The 18580-nt window shown below is 58.2% G+C and overlaps 3 protein-coding genes across 6 annotated transcripts in view; 1 reads left to right on the plus strand and 2 right to left on the minus strand.

Annotated features, from left to right (window-relative positions):
- TUBGCP6 (tubulin gamma complex associated protein 6) overlaps positions 1 to 1020 on the plus strand; it is a 32195-nt gene extending 31175 nt beyond the window's left edge. The window contains exon 26 of one of the 2 annotated variants that reach the window (XM_027594815.1): positions 845 to 1020. The gene's annotated coding sequence lies outside the window, so the exon portion shown is untranslated. The remainder of the gene's footprint in view (positions 1 to 844) is intronic. The other variant, XM_027594816.1, reaches the window with a different exon arrangement.
- On the minus strand, positions 70 to 13907 carry SELENOO (selenoprotein O). Of its 2 annotated transcripts, none has more exons than XM_027594817.1 (9): positions 13312 to 13907; positions 8043 to 8246; positions 6600 to 6780; positions 5811 to 5941; positions 5094 to 5374; positions 2021 to 2171; positions 997 to 1182; positions 695 to 851; positions 70 to 589 (listed from the first exon to the last, which is right to left on the minus strand). In XM_027594817.1, the coding sequence occupies exons 1-9, from the start codon at positions 13890 to 13892 to the stop codon at positions 416 to 418; spliced, it is 2046 nt and encodes a 681-aa protein (XP_027450618.1). In that variant the 5' UTR covers positions 13893 to 13907; the 3' UTR covers positions 70 to 415. The 2 variants fall into 2 exon arrangements, with proteins under 2 accessions (XP_027450618.1, XP_027450619.1); XM_027594818.1 differs by having other exon boundaries at positions 425 to 589.
- A 1919-nt stretch (positions 13908 to 15826) lies between these two features.
- Positions 15827 to 18438, minus strand: LOC113922858 (angiopoietin-related protein 5-like). 2 transcript variants are annotated; one of them, XM_027595202.1, is made up of 7 exons: positions 18360 to 18438; positions 18190 to 18281; positions 18061 to 18088; positions 17397 to 17488; positions 16779 to 16905; positions 16445 to 16630; positions 15827 to 16168 (listed from the first exon to the last, which is right to left on the minus strand). In XM_027595202.1, the coding sequence occupies exons 2-7, from the start codon at positions 18274 to 18276 to the stop codon at positions 15867 to 15869; spliced, it is 822 nt and encodes a 273-aa protein (XP_027451003.1). In that variant the 5' UTR covers positions 18277 to 18281; positions 18360 to 18438; the 3' UTR covers positions 15827 to 15866. The 2 variants fall into 2 exon arrangements, with proteins under 2 accessions (XP_027451003.1, XP_027451002.1); XM_027595201.1 differs by lacking the exon at positions 18360 to 18438 and having other exon boundaries at positions 18190 to 18324.
- Positions 18439 to 18580: the final 142 nt, after the last annotated feature.

Raw genomic sequence — 18580 nt, forward strand, 5'->3', positions numbered from 1 at the left:
TGCCTTCCCCCCCCGCCCCCCCGGGTCCCCACGATGGCGGGCCAAGGGCAGAGTCACCACACGGAGACGGACCAGGGAAGCTGCTGGTTTATTTGGGGGCCGCATGTCCCCAGTAGGCAGGAGCCAGGCCAGCAAGGTGGGCTGGGGCCACTGTTTCCCCCTCCCCACCCCACCCCAGGCCTGCTTCCCTCTGCTGAGCTCCTGTCCTTGCACAAAGCGGCTTTTATAGGGAGCGCAGTGAGCGTGGGGCTGGGCTGCTGAGTCTACGTCAGACAGAGACGGGTCAGGGCCTGACTGGACGTCTCGGCCGTCATGGAGAGGCAGGGGTGGGGTTGTCCACAGGGTGCGCACCGCCTCAAGGACTCGGTGGGACTCGGGGCCTTGGGGGCTCCACGTGTGGAGGCCTCCAAGGCTGTTACGAGGATCACGTCACGCACAGTTCGGCCGCCCACAGTGGGGGCTTGCTGCTGTAGGAGTGCCCCCCACTGTCTGCCCCGCCAGCCCCCTCGGGCTCAGTGGCCTCCGGGACCTCGGTGGCCTCCCCGTCCCTGTGGTAAGGGGTTTCCAGTAGCTTCAGCACCCGCCGCACCTGGAGAAGGGCCATAGGAGAGGAGTTTTAGGGGCTGCCACTCGCTCCCCAGGCCATCCCCTGCTGCTGGACCCAGGGACGGAGGAGGGACAGGTGTGTGCTTGCCTCTGAGAAGTCTCCGTTCTCGGCAGCCTCGATGGCATTCTGGGCAATGTAGTTCCGCAGGACGTACTTGGGGTTGTTGGCATGCATGACGCGCGTGTGCTCAGCCTGCCAGGCATCCTTGTCACTGACGCCCTCCCTGTCCTTCTCCAGCCGGGTTCTGGAATCATCCAAGTTCATCTTTCCAGCAGATGCCGCCCCCACACCCCTCCTGCATTTGGTTCCCTGCTTGGGGGGTCGTCTGCAGCCCCCTCCCAGGGAGAGGGCGACGCGAGCAGTCCGCGCCCGGCCCCCTGGAGCCTCACCTGTACTCCTGGAGCCAGTCAGCCCAGTGGCCCCTGTTCTTGCTCAGCAGCTCAGCCGGGCTCAGCTGCTCCAACCGCGAATGCTGCTCCACACGTTCTAGCTCCTTCGTGACGTTCGCCCGGGTGCCGATGAGTGCGAAGAGCTGAGGGTTGGACTGTGCCAGCATCAGCATCATCGAGAGCTGCCTGTGCAGAGGGGCAGCGTGAGGCGCGTCCCCACCCCTGGCCGTGGGCTGTGTCCTGAGGCCACTGGGCACCTGGAAGATGGCCGTCGGGCGCGGGGGAGGTGGCAGTGGCTTTAGCGGCTCTGCTCTGCCACTGCTGACTGCCCCACGAGGGGGTGACCCGGCCCAACTGGTGAGGCAGCCGTTCACCCCTACTCTGCGGCAGCCCCTCCTGGTCGCAGGACAGCCGAGGGGCAGTGCCCTGGGGGGCAGTGCCGCGGCTGACCTGCGGGCCCCCGGGGTGCATGGGGCACCTGCTTCCCCCCAGGGGAGGTCACTGCTGGCTGCTTCTCCACGGTGGCCACAAGGCCGGGTCCTTCCCCACTTGCAGAAGGGCCTGGGGGTGGGGCAGGGACAGCACCAACACCCCCTTCCCTGGTCCTACTAGCCTGTCCTCCGTCAGCACTCACCACCCTGCGGCACTAAATTCTCTCAAACCACAGTGCTTCCCGTGTCTTACTCTGGGTGTGGGCTCAGACACTGTGTGCTCTTCCCAGTGCGAGGCGGCACAGGAAAGCCTGGTCTGGCTGAGACCTGAGGGCCCCGGGGCTCTTCCTGGGCAGACAAGGGAGCCATTCGGGGAAGCTGCTCCCCAGCTGTGCCACTGGCCTCCCCCAGTGGTGACAACATGCTGTCCTTCCCTCTGACCAGTGGGCCTCAGTGCTGCAGACACGAGGGCCCGACCGCCCCCCTCCCCAGGAGCCTCAGCCAGCTCCCTCTTCTGTTCCCTGGAGTGCTCTGTTCTAAATGGTGCTCTCCTTCTGGAAGCACATTCCAAGAAGTGAGACCTGGGTACCCACCGGGGATCCATCTGGGGTCGGAAGGCAAGCTTCAGCTCCTCTATGGAGGCACACTGTGCAGTCAGCGCGGCCAGGAACTCAGGCAGGCCCAGGGACTCTGGCCCAACTGGGAAGGAGCTCAGCAAGTAGAAGGTGTTTGTGAAGTCGGCCCCTGGAACACGCCACTGCTCAGGGTGCTGGCAGGCAGAGGCAGGGCCCTGCACCTGCCTCCTGCACCACCATCCACGCCGAGTGTAGATGCCTTGCCAGGCCCAGGGGCTCCCGACCCCTCCCCTCCAGCTTCCTCAACAGCCCCCACCCACCTGCCACCCAGCTCGGCCACCACTCCAAGCCCCCGTTCCTTCATCCATGAATCAGGTAAATATGGCACAGGCACCAAGGTCAGCCCCTGGCCACCCCCACTGTGGTCATAGTCCCCACTGCCTATTTGAGCTGCAGAGCGTCAAGGACAAGCCCCTGAAACACTTCCAAACAAACAGGGCGCAACACAGAATAGATGCGGGGAGGTCCTTGTCCTGACTTGTTATAACAGTCACCGTAACCCCGGGAGAACGTCCCAGGAAGAGACACAAAAGGGAAACGAGAAGGGACCAGAACAGAGACACAAAAGCAAGAATGGAGGAGATAAGGGATGAAAAACAGCAGAGCACACAGACAACAAATAGCGAAACGACAGAAATCCTCATCAGTAATGACTTTAAATGGATTCATCTCCAAATGAGACTGGCAGCTTGAACTAAAGTGCTTCCACCTTGTCGAGCCTAAAGGGAAAGGACAAAAAGTATCCCAAGCAGACGGTAACCTGCAGAGCGGGGCCAGCCCTACCATTGTCAGCAAGAGACCTGCAAACGACAAGGACTTTATGTGTCGAACAGCCTGTTCATCAAGAAGATGGCACGGTTACAAACATACAAACCAAACATTTGTAAAACGGAAGGAGAAACAGAACAGTTCCCAGTAGGAGCCGGAGGCTTCAGCGCCCCACTCTGGATACTGGATGGAACGTCCGCACGGCCGACCAGTGAGGGCACGGGGAGCTTGAACGCTGTCAGGCTGCTCCATCGGACAGACGTCGGTCTTAAGTGCACATGGACAGACCACTTGTTCAGCCATAAAGCAAGTCAATGTGCTTAAAAAGACTGGTATCTTCTCCAACCACAGTGGAATGAAGACAGAAATCACAAACAGAAGGAAAACTGTAAAATCCCCAGATACTGTGAAAATTAGCCAATGGGTCCAAAAATAAATCACAAGGGAAATCAGAAAATACGTAGAGGCAGGAAAATGTGGAAACACCAATACTGAAATTTATAGGATGCCACAAAAGCGGTGGTCAGAGAGAATTTTATGGTGCTAATTACCTACGTTAGGAGAGCAGACCTCTTTTATCCACCCCCCCCAAAAAGAAATTTGCAACTGTGTGGTGACGGAAGGCGACGGTTTTGCAATCTCTACAAATAGTGAATCACATACCCCTGACACCGTTACATCTCTGTTAAATCTCAAAGGGAAAAAAGCCTCAAACCAGTAACTTAATCTTATACCTAAGGAACTAGAAAGAAAACAAAGTAAGACTTAGGCTAGCCGGAAGGCAGGAAATCGAGGGTAGAGCAGAGATAAACGAAATAGAGAACAAAAATGAAGTGAAAACAACTAAAACCAAGAGTTAGCTGGTTCTTTGAAAAGATCAACAAGACTGACAAACTTTTAGCTACTGCCCCGTAACTAAAATCAGAAATGAAAGTGGGGCTGTGCCTATGGACCACAGAGGAAGAGCACTCGAAGAGAAGACTGAATTCCACCCTGATACATCAGATACGGAGATGACACAGAAATATTCCTAGAAACACCACCTACCAAAGTGGACTCGGAAGAAGTAGAAAATCAGAGTAGCCTTATAACAAGCGAGGAGACTGAATGGGCCATCAGAACCCTCCCAAAAAAGACAACGGTAGGACCAGATAGCTTCACTGGTGAGTTCTACCCAATATCGAAGAATTATCACCAGTCCTTCTCAAACTTCCAAAAAACAGGAGAGAACATTTCCTAACTCAGCATTGCCTGGATACCCAAGCCAAAGAGCCCACAGAGCAGCATCCCAGTCAGGACAGTAGGGGCCTCTGGTGGGGTCTGTGCCCTCGCTCCCTCTCGGCTCTCTGCCAGGGAAGGAGGCCCTCACCAGCAGCCTGACCACACCACACCCTGACCTCCGACCCCCAGCCTTCAGAACTGTGAGAAGTCAGCGTCTGCTGGGCAAGCTGCCGCGCTCTGGTTTTTTTATGGCGGTTTAACTTGACTAAGGACACGAAGCGAGGAGGGGCACGAGCACGTGCTCGTCTCAGCTGATGCAAAATGGCCAAAACACTCAAGCTAGGAATAGAAGGAAACTTCGATTTCGTGAAAGCCGTATCTGAAAAAGCCACAGCCTGGTGAAAGAGGTGGCGGCCCCTAAGAGCAGGGGCGACCGGTGGCTGCGCACGCAGCCGCCTCGGGGTCACCACAGTGCTGGAAGCTCCCGCCACAGCGGTCGGCAGCTCCGTGTCAGATCGGCAAGTCCGCTCTGCCGTGCAGGCCCAAAAGAACTGAAAGCAGGGGCTCAAGCAGATGTCTGCACATCTGTCTTCCTGGCGCTGTTGTCCACAACCGCCCGAAGGGAAAAACCACCAGCGTGCATCCATCGTTGACGGAAGAGCCAAGTGTGGTCCGTCCACACAAGGGCCTAGAATGTGGACACTGGCTTCACCATCGTGGACCCTGAGGACACTGTCCTCAGCACCGTCAGCTGTCACAGGACGAATCCTGCACGGGCCCATTTCACAGGGGGTCCCTGCAGGAGTCTGATCCGGAGACAGACAGTAGACCGGGGGCGCCAGGGGCACAGGAGGAGGAGGAAATGACAGGGTGTCCGTGTGGGGAGACGGAGGGGGCTGATGGGTGCACGGCGGGGTGAATGTGCTTAGTGCCCCCAAAGAGCGCACCTCATGGTAAAATGGTCAAGTTTATGTTGTGTCTATTTCACCGAAACGAAAACGCCGGGCCACCAGTGTGGCACAGACCCCCTAGCCACACTCACCAGTCAGGTGCATGGTCTCCAGGAGCTTGGCCACCAGCGCTCCGTCCTCGTCCAGCTCGGCGTGCACCAGGCCCAGCTTCCTGCGCATCTTCTGCAGGTAGTGCTGGCGGAACTCCGGGTCGAACTCCTCGGCCAGGATGGCCTCGCCCCGCTCACGGGGCAGCTCGGGCTCCAGGGCCTCCACCAGCTTCTGCAGGTTCCACTTGCAAACTTCGGGCTGTTTGCTGTACGCATAGCGTCCAGCGTTGTCGGAGGCGTTGCACACGTGGTCAGGGTCATACCTGCCACACGGGGTGAGGGGAGCCAGCAAGGGGATGAGGCAGGTCCTGGGGTGCCCAGAGGCTACGTCCATGTGGCCACTGCCCTCCTGCCCTGCCTCGCAGGGGCCCAACTCTGACAGGTGCAGGTCCAGGCGCCGCAGCTGACTCCTACTCGCTCAGTCGGCAGGGGGGCGGAGCTGCCTCAGCCCACTGCCCCTGGCCGGCCACGTCCCTCCTTCCTGCTCGCTGCCTGTTCCCGCCCTGGCCCCTTGAGTCCATTCCCAATCCGGGAATGGAGGGACCCTCTGAAAATGCCGCTCTGCTCCAAACCTTCCAGGGGATTTCTGCTGCTGGGAAGGGCTGACCAGGCATTTCCAACCAAATATCGAGGACAGCTGGTCCCTCCCCAGTGGTCCCTGTGCCATGGGCACCCACATGCTGGCCCCGGGCTGCTCACCTGTCCAGGAAGCCGAAGGGCCCGTAGTCGATGGTGAGCCCCACAATGCTCATGTTGTCTGTGTTGAGCACGCCGTGGCAGAAGCCCACACACTGCCACTCGGCCACCATCCGGGCCGTGCGACGGGTCACCTGCGGCATGACAGGGTGCAGGTTGCCGCCTGCCCCCTCCCTCCCTGAGGACAGCTCTGCTCCCAGGGACTTCTTCGGGTTTGCCCTCTCAGCGCACACTCAGCAGTGGGGGCGAACACGGAAGGACGTGTAAGAAGGAAAAGCGCTTTGGATGAGTGCACACGTGTAGGCTCTAATTTCCACTTAGGCCATCTGTCTCTTTGATATACTAATTTTGGCTTTTACCCATGAAACCAAAAATATCAGGGAGCCTTGACTATCCCCACGACTCAGGCCCAGGAGGATAACCGTGTGGAAACAGGGAAGTCACACGAGCCGGCAAAGCCTGCCCTGGGTCCAGGCTGCTGTGCCCGGGGCCCCACCGTGACCGTCCGCATCTCCCCCCGGAAGCGGAGTCCTTCCCCCCGCAGTTCTCCTGCTGGGCCTGGCGGGGGCACACAGCCCCACCAATGCCACAGAAACAAAGTGATCCTTGGGTTTGTCCCAGGGCCCCTGACCCTCAACGCAGCATTCCCAGAAGTCGGTCCTGCTCAGAGTCAACGAGGGGGGACAGGCTTTGGGACAGGGGAACGACTCAGAGAACCTTGTCCACCGTCCAGCAGACCGTGTCTCATCAGCAGGCGGGACGCAGGGAGGGCTGCTATGCAGCCCCGCCTACCTCCCGGAAGAAAGCGGCATTCCTCTGCACGCGGTCATCCGCGTGCGCGGCCTGGATCTCAGGATAAAACGTGCTGATCACATAGTCAAGCATCTGGACTCGGATGTCGTTTCTCCCCACACTGGGCCCCTCGCGCCCTGTGTGCTCATCTGCGGACTTGAAAATCTCAAAGGATCCGAACCTGGAGGAAATACCCATCATTTTAACAGGTTAAACAGGGCTCTAGCCCCTTGTGAAAAACAGAAGTCTGGCTGCTAGGCCTTGTAGCCTCTAGCGGTAAGAACACCCTGATTAAAACAAAACCAACAAAAACATAACTAGTCTTTTGGTGATACAGACAGACCCATTCTGCCCTTGGTTAGCTCCCACGCACGCCGGATACGTGTGGGGGGCCCAGGAAGGCACGGCTGCCTCTGGGGACCAGCAGGGCTCTGTGCTCACCCCCAGGTCAAGGAGCACGGCGGTGACTGGCGTCCTGCGGTCAGGTGACAAGCAGGGTCAGCTCTACGACCGCGTGCTCGTGTCACCCAGAGGACGTGAGGCGGTGTCTGGAGACACTTCTGGTCGCCACGACTAGCATTACAGCCAGCAGGCCCAGGGTGACCCCCCAGCCCCCCAGGTTACTCTGGTCGAACTGCCAGGAGCGCGGCTCAGGGAAGCAGCCCTGGGTCTCCTGGGGGAGGTGGATGCAACCGCCCTGGCTCCTCCAGCTCCCAGACGACAAAAGAAAAAGCCAGGTGCTGAGCCTTAGGCACCGTGGGAATGGCCCTGACACACAGGGTCCGCCTGGCTCCACAGGAGGGAGGACCAGAGGGAGTCACAGCTGCTTCCTGACGACCATGGGTTCGGGCCATCAGAACCGTGTGATGCCAGACAGCATGGTGACATCAGGGAGGGACCAGAAAGGGTGGCAGCTGATGACCGGGCTGGAGCAAGGGTGGCCACGGCGGATGGGGGCACAGCACGCGTGGAGTCGCCTCTTCTTCACAGTGACGGAACGAGGCCACTTTCTGGGTGACTTTCATGTCCTTCCTGGTCCTAAACTCCAAGTGAACAGCTCTGCACATGCCCCTTCCCAGAGCCCCGCCTCTGGGCAGCCCCTCTTCTGCTGGCCCCAGGCCCTGTCCCCCTTCACTCAAGCCAGCCATGCACCCGCGACACGGGCCACCTCTCTGCCACCACCTCCCTTCTGGGGGCAACAGGTGCCTGAACAGCCATCCACACGCAGAACAGGACTCCCGGCCCAGGAAATGTCCGGTGCCTTTTGCCCATTAAACCCCCCTCCCTCCCTGCAGGCGCCCAGCATCTATTTCGTGGCCATCTGGTGCTGCTCGGGACTGGCCATGGGATGGGTTCCCCACACGTGTCCCTGTGGGGCGTTCCCTCCACCAGCCTTGTCATCTGTCTCCGCACAATGACAGCCCGAAGGGACCCCAGCATTACCTTAGAAAAGTGGAAGCTATACGCAGCACAACCGTGCACTTCTCATATTTTGGATTACCGTCATAGAACACGTCTCGAACGACTGTGGACTGGGATGTGACGCAGGCCCCGGCCCGCGTGGTGGGGATGCCCAGATGGAACATGGCTTCGCTGCACAGGAACTCGCGGATGCTCGACCGCAGGACTTTGCGGCCGTCGGCCTGTCTGAAATCAAACACACAGGTCGTTGTGCCATCAGGGTGTCCGTTCAACAGGCAGCAAATGGGAGGGACTGAAAGACAGCATTCTAAGGGCTTTTTAAAAATCATTCCCCGACAGCTGTAACATCACTGTAAAAGGCCTCTGTTTTAGAGAATACCTGATACGGATGGGCCCCTAACATTGCCCCAGATGTGGCAGCCACGGCACCAGGTGCCTGGCCTGCAGCTGGGACAGCGAGGCTGCATCAGGCCTCTGCAACAGGACCCAGCCGGCAGGGAGTGTAACTCACTCCCTTGTAAGCCTGAAGTTCTGTTATGAGTTTACAAGAACACTCTTACAGTAAGGATGAAGGATCTCAGGCGTGCCCCCCTCCCCCCCGCCGCCGTCTTTTCAGAACTTGATAGCTCATTTCTCTCTTTTTTTAAATATTATTTACTTATTTGACGGAGTACAGGTAGGGGGAGCGGCAGGCAGAGGGAGAGGGAGAAGCAGACTCCCCGCTGAGCAGGGAGCCTGATGTGGGGCTTGATCCCAGGACCCCTAGATCATGGCCTGAGCCGAAGGCAGACGCTTAACCAACTGAGCCACCCAGGCGCCCCAATAGCTCGTTTCTCTTTTAGTGCCAAACAATATTCCATTGTCTGGATGTACCACACTTAATGTTGGTTGCTTCCAAGCTCTGGCAATTATGAATAAAATTGCTACAAACATCTGTGTGCAGGGTTTTTGTGTGGACAGAGATCTTCAAGTCTTTTGGGTAAATAGCAAGGAGCACAACTGCTGGATCATCTGGTAAGAGTATGCTGACTTTTGTTACGAAACTGCCAAATTGTCTTCTGCACCATTCTGCAAGCCCACCGTCAGTGAGTGCACGTTCCTGCTGCTGCACATCCCCACCGGCATTTGGTGGTGTCAGTGCTCTGGATCTGGCCATTCTGATAGGTGTGCAGTGGTGTCTCACCGTCGTCTGGATCTGCATGTCCCTGATGACATATGATGTTGAGCACCTTTTCATGTGCTTATTTTCCATCTCTAGCTCTTCTTTGGTGACATGTCTGTTCAGGTCTTTAGCCCATCTTAAGATTTTATTTCTTTGAGAGACAGCGAGCTAGAGAGCACAAGCAGGAAAGCAGCAGCAGGCTGGCCAAGCAGGGAGCCTGACACGGGGCTTGACCCCAGGACCCCGGGGTCATGACCTGATCTTTAACCCATTTTAAAGTCTTTGTTTTTGTTTTCTTATAGTCTGAGTTTTCAGAGTTCTTTGTATACTTTGTATACTCAAAGTATACTTTGTATATCAGGTGTGTCTTTTACAAATATTTCCTCCAAATCTGTGGCTTTTCTTTTCATTGTCTTGATATTGTCTTTTGTAGAGCACAAGTTTCGACTTCAACGGAGTCCAGCTTCAGTAATCTCTTTCATGGAACTTGCCTTTGGTGTTGTGTCTAAAAAATCACGTCCAAACCTGAGGGCCTCTGGATTTTCTATTTTATCTTATAGGAGTTTTATAGTTTTGTCTATGGTCCCTTTTGAGTTAATTCTTGTGAAGGGTCTAAGGTCTGTGTCTAGATACATTTTTTGGTGTGTACATGTCCAGTTGTTCCAGCACCAACCATCTGTTCAAACAACTATCTTTGCTCCATTAGATTGTCTTTGCTCCTTTGTCATAAATGACTACATTTATGGAGGTCTATCCATTGATCTGTTCTTTCACCAACACTGCACTTTCTTGATTACTATAGTTTTATAGTAAGGCTTGAAGTCAGGTAGTGTCAGTCCTCCAACTTTGCTGTTCTTCAATATGATGTTGCTTATTGTAGGTTTTCTGACTCTCCACATAAACTTTAGAATCACATTATCAGTACCTACAACATAACCTGCTGAAATTTGATTGGGATTGTATTTTTTAAAAAGATTTTATTTATTCATTTGAGAGAAGAAAGAGAACACAAGCAGGGAGAAGGGGCAGAGCGAGAAGCAGGCTCCCCGCAGAGCAGGGAGCCTGATGCGGGACTTGATCCCAGGACCCTGAGATCATGACCGGAGCCGAAGGCAGACGCTTACCTGACTGAGCCACCCAGGCGCCTTGACTAGGATCATACTGAATCTACAAGTCAAACTGGGAAGAACCGACATCCTGACAAGATTCAGTCTTCTCATTCATGGACATGTGATATATCTTTCCATCTGTTTAGTCCTTCCTTGATATCTCTTAGCAGTTTTGTAGTTTTCTTCATAAAGGTCTTAGGTACAAATACATATTTTGTTAGATTTATACCTAAGTATTTCATTTTGAGGGGTAATAATGTAATCAGTATTGTTTTTAATTTCAAATTCCAATTGCTCATTGCTCGTACATAGTAAAGTGACTGACTCGTATGGTAACTTTGTATCCTTCAACCTTGCTTATTAGTTCACGTTTTTGGTCAGATCTTTGAGATTTTCTACATAGATGTTCATCTGCAAACAAAGACAGTTTTCTTTCATCTCAATCTGTGTACCTTTAATTTCCTTTTCTTGTCTTATTGCATTAGCTAGGACTTCCAGTATGATGTTGAAAGGCAATGGTGGGGGAAACATCTTTACCTTGTTTCCGATCTCAGTGGGAGGGCTTCCAGGCTCTCATCACTAAGTAGAAGTTAGCTGTAGGTTTTCTGGAGATATTCTTTATCAATTTGAGGAAGTTCCTCTCTTCCTAGTTTACTGAGTTTTTACCATGAATGGGAGCTCAATTTCATCAAATGCTATTACTGTATATGTGCTGCATGCCCTGATGTGGTGGTCATGGTGCTCGGGGTTCTGCAAGCCCCCATTGTGTGGAGACACATCTAGGTCTCCGGCCTCGCCTTGCCTGAGTATGTCTCATCCCTCTGGAAACCAGACCTGGCAGTCACCCCAGGGCCACTGCGTCAGCCTCTGGCCAGTGTGACAGCTGCAATCCACTCACCTCCTTCTAGTCCACGAGAGGAACTGTGACAAGGAAACCTGTCCTCAAATGTCAATCCACCCCTCCCTGGTCCTGGGAATCACCTCTTACCCAGCTAGATTTCATGTTCAGCAGGAAGCCAGCACAGCTCAATTTAATCTTGAATCTGGTAAAAATGGTCCTGAAAATCAGCAGCCTGTCCTTCTTGCCCAAGGCAAGGTTCCCAAAGCAAAAGCTAGAATTGGACAATTACACAGCAAGGATAAAGGGCCTCTCTGCACCCACAGAGCCAACAGGACCCACGACACAGTCCCGTCTCCAGCACACCCATGTCTATTCCCAGCCGCGCTGCTGGGATGGACCCAGCTGAGGACAAGCTCTTTCGTACCTGCCAGGAAAGGCATGTCCTGAAATCTCAACCCCCTCGGCAGGCAGGAGGCATGGGCGAGAAGTCACCTGCCCACCACCCAAAGCCCACATCTGGGTACTACCCCAGCCAGGAGTTGGCCTTAAGCCACACAAAGCCACTTTGGATGTTAAGCCTCAAGTCATGCTGAGGCTGGGGAACCTAGGACATGTTGGGGAGTGGGTGCTAACCTGAGTAAAGGTTAAATGACCCCTTTATTTTATTTATTTATTTTTAAAGATTTATTTATTTTGAGAGAGTGAGAATGAGAGAGAGAGAGATAGTACATGAAAGGGGGGAGAGAAGCAGGCTCCTTGCTGAGCAGGGAGCCCGATGCGGGACTCGATCCTGGGACTCCAGGATCATGACCTGAGCCGAAGGCAGTCGCTTAACTGACTGAGCCACCCAGGCGCCCCATGACCCCTCTATTTTAAAGAAAAATTTTCTAGCAGACCTCAAGTCTAGAAACATGGAACTTAACACTCAAGTCTTCAAATAGAATAGATATCCCATAGCAGATTACTCTCACAAAAAGGTTTGTCTTTATGACTGGCAAGAATAAATTACCCAACTGAATATATAAAATTTAAAGATGCTCAAAGAATGAGCAGGCCCCAAGGTGAGAAGCATTTACATATCATTTCAAGGGGCAGGGACTCTCCCATTAGTCACTGGTGCAGACAACCCTGAGCAGGTTGTTGGTGGGGCGCGGCAGTGGTGCTAGGCTGAATTCAGGAGACTTCCAGAGACAGAAAGGTTTGGAGACTGGGTGATGAGGAAGAACGAGTTATTCTGGGGGTCAGAGATGGAGCCGCTGGGAGGCAGGCAGGGGGTGCAGGATGCGTCAGATCCTGGAGGGAGAGGAGGGGAGGGCACAGGGAAGTGGCCAGAGAAGACACATGCCCTCAGGATTTCTTTGAACAGAAAATGACAACTCAGGTGTAACTTTTTTAGCCATTCAACAAGCATTTAACAAATACGGACTAAATGCACCCGCTGTTTAGTGGAAAAGAGCAGAACGGACGATCAGCACTGTTCGTATGTAAGAGGCAGGACAGCTCTGAGAGCCCCCTGCCGGCTGGGTCAGGCTGTCCGGATCTGGACCCAGGTCCTGGCCCACAAGTGCTCAGAAGCCTGTGCCTGGGAGAATGACCACTGGGGGCATCGGATCTGAGGGGGGTCTTGTCCCTGTCCAGGGCACCGGCCACACACTGTGCCTCTGTGGGTGGACACACAGATGCTATGCTGGAGAGGACAAATCACCCTGCCTCCCGCGAGCACTGGTGGCTAGGCTGGGCAAGCGGTAAACACCCGTGTCACACGCAGAACTGATTCCAAAGTCCTTGTGTTGTTTATGAGAACGGGACAGAGCAGCTGCTAGTGCTGCGGGACCAGGGCGGGAGTGCAGCGGGATCCCTCCCCGAGCCGGTCAGAGGGGACAAGGGCACTTGGCAGCAGCACTGCAGCCGGGGCGGAGGCTCTGCAGCCACAGCCCCTCCTTCGGCCCTCTCCCTCTGACTTCAGGGCCTTTGCACAAGCTGTTCCCTTCGCCAGGATACTGGGGCCCCCTCCCCCGGTCTATGTCCCTAGATCAAACTTCCCGTTACATCTCACCCCCAGCTAGGAAGGAAAACTGCGGGACTGAGCACGCCCCCCACCCCACACACTGGAGAGGGCGTGCGGGGCCCCTCCGAGGGTCAGCCCCTTCCGGCCCCCAGCCACCCGCCCGGGCCCACCTGGAGAAGGGCGTGGGGCCGGCTCCCTTGAGCTGCAGCTCCCAGCGCTCGCCGGCGGCCGTGCACACCTCGCCCAGGTACATGGCGGCGCCGTCGCCCAGCTGCCCCGCGAACTGGCCAAACTGGTGGCCGCAGTAGCAGTGCGCGGCGGGCTCGGCGCCCGGCAGCAGCGCGTTGCCGCTGAAGAAGAGCGCGGCCTCGGCCTCGCGCGCCTCGCGGGCGGCGGCGTCGGCGGGCGGCGCGCCCAGGCCCAGCAGCGCCAGCGCGGGCTCCGACAGCGCCACGAGGCGCGGCTGGCGCAGCGGCGCGGGCCGCACGCGGCTGAAGCAGGCCCCCGGCACGGGCCTCGGCGAGGACGGGGCGCCCTCGGGACCGGGCGGCGGCGTCTCCACGGGCAGCGCGCGCAGGGCGCGGTTGTCGAAGCGCAGCCCCGCCAGCCAGCGGGGCGCCGGCTCCATGGCAGCGCCGCGGGCAGCGGCCGAGGCGGAGCAGGGCGCGTGCGGCGGACGGTGGCCCAGCGGCGGCGACCGGGCACGGGCGGCCGCGAGCAAGGCCCTCACGGCAGCCCCGAACGCGGCCATCCGCGGCGCCGCTGCGGCGGAAGCCCCTCTGCCCCGACCGGAAGCCCCGGCACGCGTGCCCAGTCGCCCAATCGCCTGCGGTGCTGTCTGCTCGTGCGCCTGCGCGGGCCGCGCCCGCGAAAGGCTGACTCTGATTGGCCGCGCCGTGCGTCTGTCCGCTCCTGCGGTTCGGCCCCGCAGCAGCCAGGGCGGGGAAGGAGGACTTGTCCCCCTGCGACCCGTCCGCTTCCGCAGGCCTGCGGCTGGCCGAGTGCTGAAGCGGACCGGGGAGCGGGGGAACCGGGTCGTCTAGAATGACTGGCCTGCGTAACGAGCCAGCAGGTCCCTGGAGGTCCGACCCGGGAAAGACCGGACAGTCGGGGCTGAGAGCTCCGAGTGGGGTGACCGTGCACAGTGACGTCCCTGGTAGACCAGCAGGGGTGTCTCTCAACTCCGGGGTGAAGCCAGGGTCAGCCCGGGCCCCGTGCTGTGCCAGGGCCTGTCTCTGGATTGTCCTCGGCTGCGCCGGGCAGCGGGGCAGAAGGGAAAGAGGTTTTTCAGCTCGGGTCGAGGGTCAGTGTCCGTGGGGATAGGCCAGGAAGAGACCCGGGACGAAGCCAAGGCTGAGACTGGGCAGCGCTCCGGCCAGGCGCCTCCCCAGTGCAGAAGCACCTTTGCTCCTGCTCTGCCTCTGCTTGGGGCAGGAGTCCTCACGTGTCCCGGCTTCCGTGCCCACCCTGCCCATGCCTCTCCTGAAGTGCCTCTAGGAACCCAGTGTTTTCCTTGCATAGCACTTCCCTGAAACGAACTCATTCCCTCATTTTCCTGTTTCTTCCGTGTCTCGCTCCTCACCCGTGCTCTAGGAGGGCACGGAGTCTTGATGATGTGTGTGCCAGTTCTCCCAGAATAGTGCCTGGCCAAGAGAAACTCCCCATTGTCCAGGAGGTTAGGGAGCGCCGAGCCTGGCCTTAAAGCGTCTGCCCCAGAGAAGTCGGGATGACTGTTGCAGAATAAATAACTCCGATGTTCAGCTCAGAGGAGCCTGGAAAAGACCCCTGTGATGCCTGCATGGAGTAGGTCCTTGGAAGGGCTTCCCAACCCCCTCCCCCACCTGGCCCCATACTAAAGCCCAAGACCAGGAGCTACGTGGGAGACCCCAGACAAACACACAAGCTTCCTCCTGGATGGATTCTACACTTAAGTTCCAGCAGCCTCTTCTGGAACCTTCTCCTGGGGCCACAATGTGGGCTTCCCAGAGTTCATGAGAACCATCTGTGCCCCTGCCAGCTGTGACACTGGGGAACCCCTCAACCTCTCCAGCTCAGGGTCGCCATCCCTGAGAGGGACAAGGACACGACCTTCTGTGTGGAGTACAATGTGGTTAGGTCCCTGCAGGGGCTCAGAGCCCCAGCGTCTCCTCCTGCAGCCTGCCTTCCCCTTCCACCGGAGCCTCACTTGGGGCCCTGTCTGCTTGGCCTGCTATCAGAGTCCCCTACTGCCAGCCTCTTTCCTAACTGCCTAGGGGGCCCAGCCTGAGCCTACTGTCACCGCTGCCCCCTCCCCCAGGTCCCAGGCCCTTCTGACCCATCTCCTTGCCCCCTCACCCCACTGTCTTACCCACACCTTGGAATCTGGTGGGATTGGGTTCTTGAAGGCTCAAGAGTACCAGGCCCTGTGTCCTGCTGGCCTGCCCTCACAGAGGTCACAGCCAGTGGGGGCTCTGGTGGGTGCCAAGGGTTCCAGGAGGTCAGCATCAAGGGGTAGTGCCTTCCCAGACCTGGTGACCTTGTTTCTGGCCTAAACGTTGGGCTGCACAGCCTCCTGGATTTCCCCAGGCCTGTCCTGGATGGACAGGCCTCCTGGGTGGGCTGGGTCTGAGCAGCCAGGGTGGGTCGGAGCTGAGCTCGGCCCCTCCCCTGTCCTGGCCCCAAGGAAGACGCAGCGGACAGCCGGGCTTGAACATTTAATGAGGCTCGGCCACGGATGGGCAGGGGCCTAGGCCTTGAGGGAAGCAGTGGTGCGCACGCGCAGCACGCTGGCGCGCAAGGCGGGCTGGTGGTTGCCCACGGCCCAGCGCATGCCGGAAGCGGCCCCCGTGTGCTCTGGCCATGGCCCGTTGAGGTCCGCGTGGCCGCAGGCACTGTACCACCAACCGGCTCCTGAGCGATCGTGGCTGCAGCTGGTGAAGGTCTGGGCGCCATCGGTGCAGGGCGAGCAGCGGTCATGGTCGCGGTCCAGCGTGCTGAAGCCACAGCCCTCCTGGTTGTCCGTCTGGCCCAAGCCTCGGAATGCGTCCCCTGCGCAGTGTGGTGGCGTGGGCGGCAGGCCAGCTGCCCCTCAGGCCCCCGCTCGCCGCCTTGCCATCTGGGGCCCCAGAAGGGCAGGCGCTTGGGGAGGGACAGTCTTCCCCAGAGCTCAGAGCTTGGCAGATGTGGGCCGGCAAGTTGGGGGCTCCAGGGTGGGTGCACCCTGGCCTGCTGCAAGAGTCCCCCTCCCACAGCCTAGAGAGCCCAGGGGGCAAAACAGGGCACTTGGGGGCAGGCACAGGGGTCCCTTACCTCCCCAGCACTCACCTGCATTCCCCGAGTACGGGCCAAGGGTCAGCTGGTAAAACTGGTCCTCCCCGTCCACGTGGAAGTGCTCATAGTGGGCCTGAAGTGTGTGGTTGTCCAGGCCCAGGAGGTCCACCGTCAGCTCCGAGCGCAGGCCCGGCTGGGAGGTCAGGCCAGAGATGTGCTCCAGCCCCAGCCAGTGCTCACCTGCAGGAGTGGGGCACCTGGGCAGAGGCTGCTGTGTGATGGACCACCCCTAGCCTCCTCCTGCCATCTCTCTCCTATGTCCCCGGTGGGGCTCAGGGCCTTGGGGTGCTGGCTACGCCCCTGTGCCCCACAGGCAACACAGTCCTACCTCTCAGGTCTCCGAAGCCTTGTTTGTACTCCTGCCAGCACCTCTCAAAGTCCAGAGGCCGCCGCCGGCCCCGGTCTCGGCTCTGAATCACCGTCCAGCCACCGTCCATGCGCATGTCGCAGAAAACCTGGGGAAAGGGCCAGCCCGTGGACGCAAGCAGGCCTGCCCCTCTCCTGCCCGTGCTCCCTGAAACACTTCGCATTTGAAAACTGAAACTTTTTTACTTGTCAAATGTCATATAAATTTGCATCACATTAAGTTCACTTTCTCAGAAAAGGGGTCAAGCTTGGCAGTGAGGTCACAGGCCCCCAGGAGGGTTGCTCCGTTTGATGTCATTTTGCACCCTGCTTTGTGGCTTTGTTTTTTCACTTAATGCTGTCTCCTGGGCTCTTTCTTTGTTCACACCCTTCGAGGTGGGAGCCTAGGTTTCTCCCAACCTTTTCTGACTGTAACACAACGTCCACGAACACCTCTGTTCCCCGGGTGTGTCTGAGGACGGACTCCACCGGCAGCGCCTGGCCTGGCTGGCCCTTCTCCTGCTAGGTGGACAGTGCCATCTCTTGTTTTTGTCCAAGTGACACACACATTACCCCCGGGCCCTTGCTGCAGGCTGCTCACCTTGAAGGGGGTGCTGACTCCCTCTGGCTGGATGGTGTACACGCCACTGCGGGCCGTGGGGCTCTCCAACCAGATATGAGAGCAGTCCCTCCCTGTGGGGGATACGGCCAGAAAGGCTCAGGGCCTGGGGAGGGGCCATGCTCTCTCGGTGACCGGAACCAGAACCCGCCTCCTGCAGACGCTCTGTGACAATCTGGCGGATGATTTACGACCTTGGTCCGGGTGGGTGGGCAGCCACAGTCCCCTCACCTTGGGCCAAAGCTGTCCCAGGCCTCTTCGGAAATGGCTGTGCCTTGGGCTCTGCCAATTTGCTGGCCCCCCAGCCCTCGGCCAGACCCTCGATTCTTCCCGAGGCCCCTGGACACCACCTCACGCCCTCACCTGCTGCCCTTGGAAGGTCAGTCTTGGCTTCCTTACCTTCCTCCTCCTGGCCTGGCAGTGGTCTGAGGACTACCCCAAGCCCAGCCGGCGGTAGGAGGGAATACCGTGGGGCCTGGCCCTTGCCTGCCCTCCCCCCGCCCCCCAAGCTGTTCTGGGCAGGGACCCAGCCAGGTCCTCATGGGGGGTGAGACCTGCTGGGTGGGGACCTGTGGGTGACAGGTGGGAGGCTGTCCGGCTTGGGCCCACCTGGTGGGCCCCTCCCTCTCCCCCGCCCCAGCCAGACCTTGGGGTTCCAGAAGCACCACTGGCACCTGTGGAGAGAGGACCCTGGTGAGAGGCAGGCTCGGTGGCTCTGGGAGTCCCCAGCTCATGTCAGGCTAGTGAGACCCGCTGGTCTGATGGCCACTCTTACCAGCCGTCGATACTGCACCACGGAGCTGGCCTGGGGCGCTGAGAGGAAGAGGAGAGCAGCAAGACCCAGCACAGGGCAGGCAGCCATGCTTCCTGGGGGTGCAGACATGGTGGGTGGAGAGCCCAGCCCACGGCCCTACCAGCCTCCCTTCACGCCCCCCAGGCGCTCACTGTTGTCCTTCGGGGCAGAGCTGAGCCACTGGTCCCCAGCACCTTTTGTGCGGGCGCTGGGCTCACCCTGCCTCCTCCCCTCCCAGGTGCCAGGGCGGGGAGCCCGAGGGCGTGGACAGGGAGGTGAGGGCCGGGGCGCTCTTCCGAGCACACTTCCCCTTGGCAGGTGTCCTCGCTGGGCCCGGGGGGCACCTCCTGCCCTAGCCCTCGAGCGCCGCTTC

This window comes from Zalophus californianus, chromosome 9 (assembly GCF_009762305.2).
Source record: "Zalophus californianus isolate mZalCal1 chromosome 9, mZalCal1.pri.v2, whole genome shotgun sequence".
NCBI lineage: Eukaryota > Metazoa > Chordata > Mammalia > Carnivora > Otariidae > Zalophus > Zalophus californianus.

Bases quoted from the DNA above. Each gene is read 5' to 3' on its own strand.
- LOC113922858 (XM_027595201.1), bottom strand. From the start codon at position 18,297: ATGTCTGCACCCCCAGGAAGCATGGCTGCCTGCCCTGTGCTGGGTCTT. The intron at 18,089-18,189 runs GTAAGAGTGGCC...CTCTCTCCACAG, and splicing joins TGGTGCAGTATCGACGGCTG to GTGCCAGTGGTGCTTCTGGA. The intron at 16,631-16,778 runs GTAGGACTGTGT...CCACTCCTGCAG, and splicing joins AGGCTTCGGAGACCTGAGAG to GTGAGCACTGGCTGGGGCTG.
- SELENOO (XM_027594818.1), bottom strand. From the start codon at position 13,892: ATGGCCGCGTTCGGGGCTGCCGTGAGGGCCTTGCTCGCGGCCGCCCGT. The intron at 5,942-6,599 runs GTAGGCGGGGCT...GTCATGCCGCAG, and splicing joins ATGCCGCTTTCTTCCGGGAG to GTGACCCGTCGCACGGCCCG. The intron at 1,183-2,020 runs GTGGGTACCCAG...CCCTCTGCACAG, and splicing joins CGACCCCAGATGGATCCCCG to GCAGCTCTCGATGATGCTGA.